Here is a 13,052-nt window from a genome sequence, read left to right as displayed (position 1 = left end):
CTCTTTTGAAAGGCGCTTTGGCCGAGCACTCTGTCATTAAGCTGTTAGAAATGTTGCTGGTGTCATCAGCAAGAATGTGAAATAGGTCTCTCTACGTGGCAGCTTGCAGTTCTGCCTAGAACAAAATGACAGTGTGTTAAATTCTGTATGAGCACCATCAACACATGCTTCAATGAGCCACTTTACTGTGGAGTGGTAATACAGAGCCATGGAAATGTATGTTGACCACCAACATTAATGTATAAGCAACACTTTAATGTTGTAGCTGGTTGAAGCAGGGCTAATTTTAACTACTTTTTGTACTGCTGGGTAGTTTAATCTATAACAATACATCATCATTTATTTATCTGAATCTTCAAAATAACTAGTAACTAAATAAATGGAGTGGAGTGGAAGTATAAAGGAGGAAAGGTTAATATTCAGTTCTATGTTGCAGCCCTATTTTGCCAGTGCATTTAGTGAAAACTAACAAGAATTAAAACATTGAATTTTTGTTTGTATTTACTTAAAACTATTATAGGAACCAAGCAGCGTTTTCTGAAGAACTACTTTTCTACATACTTGAAATAATTCACACTGAATACACTGATAATAATTAATAATAATATGAATAATAATAATAATGAGAAAAATGAATAGTCTGTCTACAAGGGTTGGATTCCTACTCTATTTCGTCAGAACACTTACTGAAATAAGACTGCCAGCAATGGAAATACAAACCATTTTAAATGCATAATATAACAATATTTGGTGCTTTAGTAGCTCAAACATAACATCTAATTCTAGTATTTCTTATCTAGAATACAACTAAAAACTATTATAGGATTTAGTTAAGTCCATTTTATTCAGAAAGAGCCAGAAGGTGATTGATATCAGTTTGGCAAATTCAGTAGCTTCTTGAAAAACCTTTCCCAAAACAGCTTTCATAAAGTTGCTACTGTTTCCTCGTGCACTCGTTTCTATTCCTTTGAGCATCGCTTTGAATGTTTTTGCACCAGTATTGAAAAGACAAGGACAAACTGAAGTATAGAACGGGCAGATGATTAAGATTTGGCAGACCAAAATGTGACTGAGGGAATTGGGGGAAACAAAGTGTTTCTTTAACAGAGAATATTCTATTCATGCACGGATGATATATAAGGAGTAACTTTGCTGTTGAGAGTGTGGTGGGAAAGTCATTCCACCACTGGGGAGCCAGGAGGTGAGAAGAAAGCTGGTTTGCCACAGAGACAGCATGCAGCAGGCCAATTTGTAAATCAAATGAGTTTCTAAAATAGAACAGATTGTTTGCATGGTCACCATGGATTCTGATTGTAGATTACTATTGTGCCTGCTATGAAACAAGAGTTACCAATCTTTTTTATTTCAGTGACCTTCAAACAGATATTCATGAAGCACCACGGACAGATAAGATTTTGTCCCTGAGAATCCCTTCCATTTTTGTTGTCAAATACAATTTAGTCTTTGGTTGTTCAGGTTTATTGTTTGGGAGATAACACTGGATAGAGTGAAAGGTGATTGAAAGTCAGTCTTTGTCATTGTATATCAGCTATTGTCCAGAATATTTGTGCATTCAATAACTGCCATAGTGAAATAAACAATTTTGCTGTGAAATGATAGGAAAAATTTTCAAGCACTCAGAGCTCATACCTCTGCCAAGGCTGCACAACCTCCTACATTTGTTATCTTAATAACAGAAAATTTGGAAAAGTTGAATATTTACATGAATAAATATAACAGTTAATAGGAAAATAACATACATGTTCAGAAATTCTGGATCTACTTGGATTCGGGTCTGAACCCAAATATTTCCACCAATTTTCATTGTCTGTTGACAAATTTTTCATATATCTTGGTAACTAATTGATTACTAACTGCCCTTAAGTAGAGTACTTGAATAAATGTAGTTGGTTACTTTCCATCAGTGACAAATGGACTCCTCTGCAGCTTTAATATGCAAGAATTGTCACGTTTGTTGTTCAGTGTTGACCATCGTTTTCAACACCTTTATATCAAAAAGTTGTACATTAAACTACTTTGACACAACTGCTTCTTTGTTGTGTACCAACAAAGACTAAAAGCCCTGCTTTAGTGAAGTTTGAACCAATGATCTATTTTGAGAGAAAATAACTAAAAAAAGATTACTTTCTCCTTAAAAGGCACAATTTTCTACTTGTTTATCAGTCGTCTATGATTTGTGGCAAAAATTGTCCACAGTGATTGGAGTCAGAACTTGACGTGCAAAGGCATCAACCGTCTTGAAAACAGATTCATGGATGAGGAGAAAATCTAACATGGTCTAGCTTTTCAGTTAAAAAAAAACCCTGCATGTTTTTGTCAGTGTGATATTAAGGCTCACTCCACTCAGTCTGGTGAAATGCCGGTAGCCTACATGTGCAGTTGAGCAGCAGCTTCAAAGTAAGTAAGAATGTAGCGCACAATTATGCTGCAAGATACAACTCTGCCTATTTAAAACATTCTATATCTGCTATACAGGAGATGCAACTGTGGCATAAGGCTGACAAGCAGTTACCTAAAATTTGTTCTAAAATACATACATAAAATAAGATGATTCCCAACAGGTACAATTGGGAGCACAAATCATCTTCTCAGTCAGTGGTAATATGGAGCAGCTTCATATTTATAACTGAGTAGACTACTTATTAAAATCACTAATTAGGCTCCCACTTAATTGAGCGCTACTTACTCTTCATCATATTGTGCCTTTAAAATATTGGGCCAGGGTATTCTAAATAGGCTGAAGCCTAATTAGTTATTACGAGGTGATTATTCTTTCAACATTCTGTATGTATGTGGATATATTACCAGAACTATTTTACACTGTTTACACAGGACTTTGGATTATCACAACTTGGATGGCTGATCCTGCAGCTATAGCCTACAACCTGTGTACCCCTCTGCGGACTTTACATTATGTGGAACTGGGTTGTAGCTTGTTTTTATTTGGGTCAGATATAAATCAAGCCAGGACATGTCTAGCCTAGCTTAGCGCTAAGCGCAAAGACAGGAAGCAGGGAGAAAATAAATCATATTCTTTTTCATTGTGCAGTTTTTTGATTCATTCAATTGTATTTATATTTATTTTTTATTTTAATAGTTAGCTAGATCTCTCATGAGACTTCAAACAACTCGTAAAATGTTGTATTTACTGTATTTACATTTTGTAATGGACACATGTACAAACTGAAAATGACACATTTTGGTCTCATGGGAGCTATGTCCTGGAGTATCACATGCCTGTCCTCTAAATGCCGTTGTTAGCTTTGCACACTCTCATAACGCTGAACAAAACCAAGGTGATTCTTGGATGTATATGTGGTCACCTTGCTACTACACTAACAAGATACAAATTGCTAACTTGTTAGCAAACAATACTTACACATCTAGCAGAAACGGTCCTGGAGTCCTCCTTCTTTCTTGCCACCTGTTCTATTTTTTTCTGCTCTAGTTCAGTCTGCCAACTACAGATGCTTGCTAAATGTTTGACTTTCTTCATCAGTCACTTGTTTACTGTTTTGGTTTGTTGAGTCCAGCTAACCTAAATTATGAGCTAGTGTTGACTCTTAGTGGGACCATCAGCACTAGCAACCATTTCACATTTCTGTGAGCCATTTGACTCAATGTTGATATAAAATATTGCTCGATTCCAGTAGTTCTTTAAGATGATGGCTTACAATGTTATCTTATTTTACTTTTAATTATTCATATTTCAAAAAAACAATGTACCAGTATTGCTTATTTTGCAGTTAAAATTTGCTGTGTTGAATATCCACTGGCTCTAACGGTTTACAGTGTCTACCACGATGATTGACGGACCCTTAGACCAATCACAGTTCAATTTTTCCAACGTTCAGTGACGTTGTATGCGCGATGACGTTACGAATATCAGTGAAGCGGAAGTACCGGTAGAGGTTGTGAGCCGTGTTTTGTTGTTCCTCTTGAATGCCACTCGTTTTGGAAAGGTACAGTTTGTATAAATTTACGAAATGACGGTGAAAATGAAGTAGTAGTATGTTCTTTGGACAACCTGCAAGGAGTAGGTTCTTGTTGCATGAATTATATTATTGTATCTGAATATCCAAGAGGGTTAGCTAGCGAGCTAGGCTAACAGGTGATGTTGAGTGTTCATGTTACAGAGTAATTACACCTATCATGTTTTAAGAAAATCTGTTAGCACTTATCACCCTTATTAACCAACGATTGGTTTTGTATGTCGGTGACTTACATTTGTCTCATGCCAGGTGCAATCATGTCAAAGCAGCCGTTGGGAAAGACGCTGTTGAGGAATGTAATCCGCCACACAGATGCCCACAACAAGGTGCGTTCTTGAGGAGATCTTGTGTTCTTGTGTTTGTGTGTCAAATAGGAAACACACGCAGTAGCCAGTTTATTAAGTACACCTAGCTAAAACTAATGCAGCCTAATACAGCAGCCTTGCAATAAATCCTACCTCCACGAAGGTTATAATGTTCAGTTATTGTTGAAACTGTTGTAGAGAGCGGTAGCAGTAGTTTGTGGTGCTGTTGAATTGTATTGCTTTATACTGATGTTTCTTGTATTCTGTCCACCCTCATTGATATAAATAAGGGTAGATTAAGTAACCAAATAAAATGGCAACTTAGAGTAGACTACATCCTACCATAGACCAGACTGAGAATGCAGGAAAAACTTACTTCCCCCTAGTATAACCTTGCTTTATAATTCCCAGAAAACAACCATTCACATTATGTGAAACACTCTGATTCTGATCAACACTTATAACCAGTTGTAGAGTTGCAACTAACTATTATTTTCATGATTGAGTAAAATGCTAATGAGTTTCTAAATTAATCTATAAATGTCAGAAAATGGTGGGAAAAGGGGCCCGTCACAATCTCCTAAAGCAGAAGGTGACGCTCTCAGATTGTTTGTTGTATATGACAAAGAAATACAGAAAATCCTCACATTCGAGAGGCAGGAGCTAGGTAATCTTTGGCATTTATGCTTAAAAAACACTTAAATGATAAGTGATTATTAAAATAGCTGATGATTTGTCCAGAAGAGAACTGTTATCCTAGAGATGGGCTGGGTGTTTTTGAGCAGTACATGGATTAAGCTTTTTCTGATCCAGTTTCAGGCCCTGGTTACAAATATCATTGTGCTAAAGCATGAATGCGGGTTAGTGATACTGATATTTGAAAGCCTTGGGCAAGTTCATATTTCAGGTGTTTTTTTTCTTTATCCAAAAGTCTTGAAGAATGTATATAACCTTTGCAAATATTTGAATCTGTATACTTGGATGCTTTTGGTGAATTCAAATCCAGCATTTAAATGATGTGTGTGAGAGCGAGAGTGTTAGTGTGTGTCTTTGTCTGAATGTACTTACTGTTGTTGGCCCGCTGCAGATCCAGGAGGAGATGGAGATGTGGAAAATGCGAGACTGGGAGAACCAAAAGTCCCACCACAAACATTTGTCAGACACAGAGTGTGTTAGGTAGGAACAGTGAATGTCCCAGTTTAATTTGAGCCACCTGAACACAAGTGACACCAAAGCTGATTTGGGAGTATGTTTCATAATGTGGCTTTCAGTTTAGAGAGCTGTTACTGTACGTTGCCATTTGATTTATTGATGGTTGTTTTCCAGGGGGCGAATGAGTCGAGTGCCAAATCAACCCAGAGACCTGAGTCAAAGCAGAGTCTCAGAACATGATGACAGAGAGGCTCGATACTGGTCTCGCAAACTGTATGAATTTAAGGCCAATGATCCTGACAGGTACAGTACACAACTAAACCTTCATTGAAATTGGTTTTAGTTTTTTGCACTTCTAATCTTTGAAAGGTGAAAAAGAAGAGAGTGAATTGCTTTCCTTCCTTATATTTTGTTTATTTATCAGGGACAGTGCACATTTATCCACACTATAGTATAATGTAAATGGAGTTCGACAAGATCAAAATATTTACATCTTCATCTGGTGTTCACATCACAGGTGGGGACATAGCGGCTTCAAGGAGCTCTATCCGGAGGAGTTTGAAAGTGACGGGTAAGCAAAAATGCAACACTGCATCAAATAAGCAAGAAATTAGAATTGAGCTACATATGCAACTCAGATTTTAAAGGGGAGCGACGGAGCACTGGACTTCCATAATGATTAAAATAATTGTCAAAATTGATGCCGCAGGGGTCGAGATATCCTGACTTTTAGTCCCTAGTGTGGGTCCAGCTCCAAAAAATCTGGATCCTACACTTCCCATAATATAACTTGATAGCATTTTTTTTATGCTGCATCCACATCAAATCAAAGTTATCGTAATTAGGTTAAGTTTAAGTTAAGTTTCTATCTTTTAAATAGGATTGATGTCAACTTCCAACGACTGGAAAACTTATTTTTTTTGAATCCTCTGATATATACAACTTGGCAATTACTAATACAAAAGTGCCTGAAAACAACAAATACGGACAGCCATAGACCATCGTTCAATGTAGTTAAGCCCAAATTGAATGGATATGATGTTATAATGTCCCATATGATGTGAACGCCATGCAGTCGTTTTTTTAAAGGAGGCTTTCTGTTAAAATATTGAGGTCTCCAAGTCAAAACTGAGATAACTCTCATGACATCATGAAGGACTGTTTTTTTCTGACTTTAGAAAGCTCCTCCAGAGCCCCGGAAGAGATTAGACAATTGTAGTATTACCCCTTATGACGAGTAAACTGATCTTGGTGTGTTAAATTGGATTGATTGCCCGCTTGAGGCTTTATGTCATACCTAAAATCCTAACAAAGAAATGAAGTCCATTTACCAATGCTCTGCCTAGCCTGCATTTATTTTGTTCAATTTGTTTTTCTTTAGTGAAAAAAACTGTGCCACAAAGAAAATTGGGCGCCACAAAATGAAAAGGTCCAAGTCTGACACAGAAGCAAGCTTATCGAAACGATCAAAAAAATCCTCTCGAAAGAAGAAAAAGAAAAAGAAGAAAGGCGAGGAGGAAAAGCGTAAGAAAGCAGAGTGCTCGAGCAGCAGCGATGATAGTGGCGCTACCAAAGACAAGCAGAGGAAAAGGACTAAAAGTCGACGTAAAAACAAGAAAACTGGAAAAACCCGAGGGAGGGACGAGGACAGCACCTCAGGGGACAGTGATGATGAAAGAGAACAGGAGAGACAGACTCACCATCGCAAAAAGCGAAAGCAGGACTCCCACAAAGACTCGGGGCCAAACTCAAAAAAGAAGAGGAGGAAAAACTGGAGAGCAGCAGGTGAGGACAGCTCAGATGACAGTTCTGGAGACTGAGATGCACAGACATGGACAGACGCACAGCTCAGGTAACGACCAGGAAAACTACTGCAGATCCTTTTGTTCGCCTCAACTTCACACAGGGCTTTTCTCTGCAGGGCCGTTCTGTATTGTACTTTATTAGACATCAACAAACCTGTGCTTTCGGTCCTCTCTGTGGGCGTTCTGTGCGGCAATACCTCATCCACCTCTGCAGTGGCTTGAAGCACACTGTTCAGCAGTGCAGACAGCAGGCAGCATGAAGAGGGATGGTGGGGTATCCACCACCTGCCTCATGAAGAATTCTGTCAGCAGCAGGCTCATTGATTGATCATCGACTTTCTCCTCAGACTGTCTGCCTCACATGGAGACCCTCTGTCCTGAACTGACCAGTGTTTTTTTTTGTTTTGTTTTTTTGTAGCACATTTTATTTAAGAAAAAAAGTTAAATTATGCAACTTTCCTCACTGATTATGATTGGATGTGTATTTGCTTTTATTCATGTCTTTTTTTAGTTTTGTAATTTTTAATATTTGTATGCAGCACATTGTCATAGGTGGAAAATAAATGTCTATTTTGCTGTTTTTTAAAATTATTTTTGTTATTTAACAATGTTGGAATCTGGTGATATTCTGTATTTTTCTTATTGTCAACAAATTCCATTAAAAGCCAACAATAAATTTATCCGACTAACAAGTATTGTGTGTGTAGGCAAAACCTGATCTTCGGGACTGTACAGGTTTGCTGAAGGTAGGGTAGTCTGACTTGTTAGGGAACTCAGGGAAGGGTTTTTTATTTTCTTTCTCATCCCAAATCTATATTATGTTTCAGCCTAGTTGCAATAAAGTTAATAGTTACATAAAGACATTTTTCATTTGCGCCATGGTTCATAAAAGTGCAGTTTGCCATATCCAAAGGACAGCAGTTCGGCCTTTGTGTTATGGTTTTATTAATGTGTACCTTGGTGGCACACTAGAAGTTCCATTAAGATATTAAGGTTTAAATTGGGGTATGTTACAAGTTGTACCAAAACATTATTTTGACATGTTGTGGGGAGGGTTACAAAGTAAAACAAGGTTCAGCCCCCTTTACCACCCCAGTCGTTTTCATACAGTTCCTTATTACTCTGTGCCATAGACTTCTATTGTTATATAAAATATAGAATATCGCCAGCTTTATCCTTAAACAGAAATAGGTTTGACATTTCTATTTGATTCCTAAACGTACGGTGCTATAAATGAAAGAGCCGCCCGTCTGTTAAGAAAACATTCACATGTTTGGAGCCAAACACAGCAGTGTAATGAGGTGGCAGTGTAAATCCAGATAAGTGGGTTAATAATTCATACTTTAATACTTGGAAATAACCTCCAGCATAAGAAAAATTACATTTCTGATTAGAGGTCTTGTGATTTTTTTGTGGATTTGTTGCAGCTTCCCCTCCATAGGCCATCACGGATCAAAGACCTCACTGCAGTCCTGTCCCAGTTTGAACATGCAGTTTTATTATGATGCTAGAGATATACCTTAATAAGCTGCTATTCATGATCAAAGTGAATTCATTTAGTGATTTGCAGAAGTGCTCTTTGACTGCTATATTAGCCAAAGAGCACTCGTGGTTCAGCTCTCTGCTGGGGAGCAGCAGATTGCCTTATTGCTAAGGTAATGTAGTGCTTTGGGTGGATTTAATGCCTGAGAAAAGTATTTGATAAACACAGCCCTGAGCTAATAAACTCATAAACAGCACTATTCAAACCTTATTAACATCACGTTCTGTGCTGCTGGTCAGTTTCTTTCAATCACTACATTTTGCATTTAACATCATTTAAACAGCCAATGTCTAAATAAACCTAACAAGTAGTAGGCCCGAGCCATCTGGGTATTTTTAGATAATCTGATGCTGAAGGAAGTGTTGGTAAACCATTTGTAAACCAAGTGTGTGTGTGCTGGAAGAGCCCGAAGCACTTCGCTGAGTCTGTGTCAATAGGCTAAGTGTTCTCTCTAAGCAGCAGAGAGTGGGCTGTGTTGAGCTTGGCTGCAACTGCCCAAATCTTGGAAATAGAAAAAAGCAAACGAATTTCGACTGGTCAAATCGTGCTGACGGAGGTTTTTAAAACGTATTGTCAAGGTTAATAAGCATCTGGCAAGATCCAAAATTGTGTGTGTTTTATTGCTGCATATAGCTAGTTAAGCCAACTTATTCATAACAATAATTATTTACGACGGCACGACTCTACGGACAATGTCGCTCTGTCGGTCCAGAGTGAAATATCTCAACATTTACTGGGTGGATTGGCATTCATGGTTCCCAGAGGATGTACCTCAATGACTTTGGTAATTCCCTGACTTTTCCTTTAGCACCATCATGAGGTTGGCATGTGCTTATGAGTGAAATGTCTCAACAAATATTGGATGGATAGCTATGGAATTTCGTCCAGGCAATCGTGTCGCCCTCAGGATGAATTGTAATAACTTTGGTGATCCTCTGACTTTCTGTTTTGGGGTAATTAATACATGTGTGCTAAACAGAGATAGTTATCAAGGTAAACTACTTGTTAAACCTCAGCATGTTACAGTAGTATTGTCATTTTTCCACGGGCCTGGGTCGGTCTGCTTTAGCCGTGCCGTGATGACATGTATTTCCACTGCAGCCACACTGAGATGCCGTGGTCCGGCCTGCTAGCGGGGCCGACCACGTGACGGCTTCCCTTTAGCTGTGTCCTCAATGGCTAGACTCAAGTGTGTCTGTGCTGGAGATCAGAGGCTCTTACTGTGGTTTGTGACTAGCCTCCAACAAGTCATCAAGGTAAACAACTTGACCTTGCTGTGCGGTACAGTGGAAAGACACTCACCATGCCAGCATGACTCAACTGCTTATGGCCGTTCATGGCATGACTTGTCATGACTACAGTACGCCCCCTACTATGGAAAAAGCCTAATTGTGAGCATGTTAGCAGGCTCACAATTTAGCTCAAATCAGCACTCACAAAATCGCTAGCATGGCTGTGGACTCATTAGTCTTATAAATGCAAATAAATACATTTTCATTTTTGCTACACAAATAAATAATTAAATATGCGTGCAACTCATACTGTAGCTGTCAAAAAGCCAATTCTCAATATAGGGTGCAACTTTTTGCTGATGTCTCTTTCTGCAAGTTTCCTCAAATAGTTGAGGTGGCAGCAGGAACACATAATCCTAATTTACAGTTTCAAGAGTTTGCAACAGTTGGAGAATTTCTCTCTCCACAGAAACTGTGTATAAAGGGTCACGATTTACTCCACTTTCAGGAGACACAAAATATTTGCTGAAAAAATGAAACACCAGAAATTATAAGTAAATTAGTTCAAATGTGAGAGTGTAGTTATAGAAAAATCCCATGTAGGTTTGAGGCTATTGGAAAACCAGCAACATCAGGTTCCAGTTGGGATTGAAACATTGCAGCTTTTCAGGTGTTATTTTTTAAGTATCATATTTAAGGGTGATCAATAAACCAATCACAGAAAAATATATACAAATTTCAGCGTCTTGAGTTTCAGCACAGGTGGAAAAAGGTTTGAAGAGAAAGTAGTAATATTGTAGAGCAGACAGCATGGTTAGCATGGATAAGACTTTAAACCTTTTACGTACTAAACCGGGCTCAAGTTGGACTTTTCAAACACGCATTACTATGCATTAAACATATAATGGGATCTTCAGTGAAAAAAATCTTTTTTTGCAGTCACTCAGAACTGCTGATGATGAGACACAACACACTTTGCTCAACCCCCAGTGTTCGCTAGTTTGGCTGCCCCGGCCAATTTTGAAGATTGGGTGAAGCCTCAGCCTCCTCCTGCCTAAACAGATTTTGTGTTGAGTAATGGTTACAGATAGGAGCAGACAGGAAGACTTCTCCTGCTGTGAGAAATGGTCACCAGCACATTTCCTGACTGGAAACCATCAGTAGTTAATGAGGAGACGGACACAGGTTGAAAAATGTGTGCACCACAAATTGAGAGCTGAGCATTTATACCCTAAAGTCAAGTCTTGTTCAAGCTGGAAAGAAACGATATTTCAGGCTATGTTAAATGTGAATGTTTCTGGCTGAAAACTGGTTAAAAAGGAAGGAATGGCCCCGTTTTTAAGACTCAATCCTCTCCTCTCACTGAGGATGCAAATAGGAGATTCAAGAGGATTGAAAAATCTCCAGTGTGACTTATCTCTCTGCTCCATGTTTTATCTCGCTGCTGTCCATGCAGCTCCGTTTCATCTCAGCCTGAGCTAAGTAGCAGTAATCAGAGTCTGTAGTAGCAAACAAATCTCCCTCATCCACCCTGATTGTATCTTTTCCCACTGTCATGCTGATTTCTGTAACACCTTATTTCACCCCATGTTAAGCATTCATATGCAGTATATAAAAAAGGTTTATAACACATAATAAGCAGATATAATGAGTACATTTGTCTACACTATGACTCCTCTTATGAAGCATCTGCAACTGTAACTATAAACAGTTAATGAGGGATTTACAATATAATATATCACAGGTTGATAAATCTTTTCTAACACACACTGTGAGGATTTGTTCACGTGTCTAATCATATATAATTAAACATGATTACAGCTGTGTCATTGTGTTATTCATCATTCATTCACTGTTTATACACCAGTTACAGATGCTTCAGAAATAGTTATAGATGTTGACAAATACATGAATAAAAATGTCCTTATCTCTGCTTACAACAACATTATCATGTGTTATAAACCATTTATTAACGTTTACATGCACTGCGGCACATTTGTGCTAAATAGGAGGGGTTTAAGTGTTTTCAAGACCTAAGCTTTCAGTCTGTCCACAATTAGAGCTTGAGAAGAAGTGAACCTTAAAAGCAGGATGCTAATAACGGTTATTAAAGCATCCTCCTCATTGTAGTCTGCAAGTTGTTGGAACCTTTACTGCACTTTGTCTCCCCCTAGTGGGATGCAACAGATCTTACACTCTTGTTGATAACAGCTGGCTGCATTTAAATTCAGCATCACGTCCAGTTATCATGTCCCTCGTCGTCCCACACCCCCACTCTGCTCCGTGGTCGTTGTGCAGCTTTCACAGAAGCCTTATAAATAGTACTCAGGAATCAAATATTTATCACCTCAATTCGTGTGTCCCTCCCTGCAGCGGACACGTACTGCTGCTCCTCAAGCACAAGAAGGAAACGCCACTGATACAGTTAACCCACACAAAAAATTTAATACCCTTCGTGAGGGGATAAATGGTCCAAACTTTGACATACTAAATAGGGCGAGGTGTGATGACACAGGTTTTTAATGTAAAAACTTGCAGCCAACACCCAAATGCTTTGTAAAAAGTCATGTGACATATGACTTACTTACTTACATAGTTAGTACACATACACCAATGTTTTAATATACTTATATATGTCTTTTTTGTTGGTTGTCTTTTTATCTAGACCAGCCAGATACAGTACCGATTAATATACAGTCACATCTGGAACAATACCTATTTAACATCATACAGTCCGACCATCAAAGAGGAATCCACGGTTGGTTCCCACGTCCATCCTCACTATGCTAACATTAGAAATCGGCATGTGTAAAATCCTGTTCTTTTTTCTTTTTTTAATAATTATTGTTGTATAGACTGGTGGTGATACTTGTCCTTGTATCTCGTGTCTTCTGTGCAAAAGTTTTTTTTTTTGAAAGAACCCAAAACATGATTGACATAACAGGTTACCTGGCTGTCCACTTTACAGTTATGAAGTTGTTTTTTTTCCCCCTTTTTTAAAA

The 13,052-nt window shown here is 38.3% G+C and overlaps 1 protein-coding gene across 2 annotated transcripts; it reads left to right on the top strand.

Annotated features, from left to right (window-relative positions):
* Positions 1-3,938: 3,938 nt before the first annotated feature.
* Positions 3,939-7,824, top strand: nkapd1 (NKAP domain containing 1). 2 transcript variants are annotated; one of them, XM_070906422.1, is made up of 6 exons: positions 3,939-3,983; positions 4,263-4,339; positions 5,406-5,494; positions 5,645-5,773; positions 5,988-6,041; positions 6,852-7,824. In XM_070906422.1, the coding sequence occupies exons 2-6, from the start codon at positions 4,271-4,273 to the stop codon at positions 7,288-7,290; spliced, it is 780 nt and encodes a 259-aa protein (XP_070762523.1). In that variant the 5' UTR covers positions 3,939-3,983; positions 4,263-4,270; the 3' UTR covers positions 7,291-7,824. The 2 variants fall into 2 exon arrangements, with proteins under 2 accessions (XP_070762523.1, XP_070762524.1); XM_070906423.1 differs by lacking the exon at positions 3,939-3,983 and having other exon boundaries at positions 4,244-4,339.
* The last annotated feature ends 5,228 nt before the right edge of the window (positions 7,825-13,052 follow it).

The sequence above is a fragment of the Enoplosus armatus genome, chromosome 5, assembly GCF_043641665.1.
Source record: "Enoplosus armatus isolate fEnoArm2 chromosome 5, fEnoArm2.hap1, whole genome shotgun sequence".
NCBI lineage: Eukaryota > Metazoa > Chordata > Actinopteri > Centrarchiformes > Enoplosidae > Enoplosus > Enoplosus armatus.
This window is presented reverse-complemented; position numbering and strand designations above follow the sequence as displayed.

Coding starts and splice junctions, on each gene's coding strand:
- nkapd1 (XM_070906423.1), top strand. CDS start 4,256: ATGCCAGGTGCAATCATGTCAAAGCAGCCGTTGGGAAAGACGCTGTTG. Junction 4,340..5,405: donor ACACAGATGCCCACAACAAG/GTGCGTTCTTGA, acceptor GGCCCGCTGCAG/ATCCAGGAGGAGATGGAGAT. Junction 6,042..6,851: donor GAGGAGTTTGAAAGTGACGG/GTAAGCAAAAAT, acceptor GTTTTTCTTTAG/TGAAAAAAACTGTGCCACAA.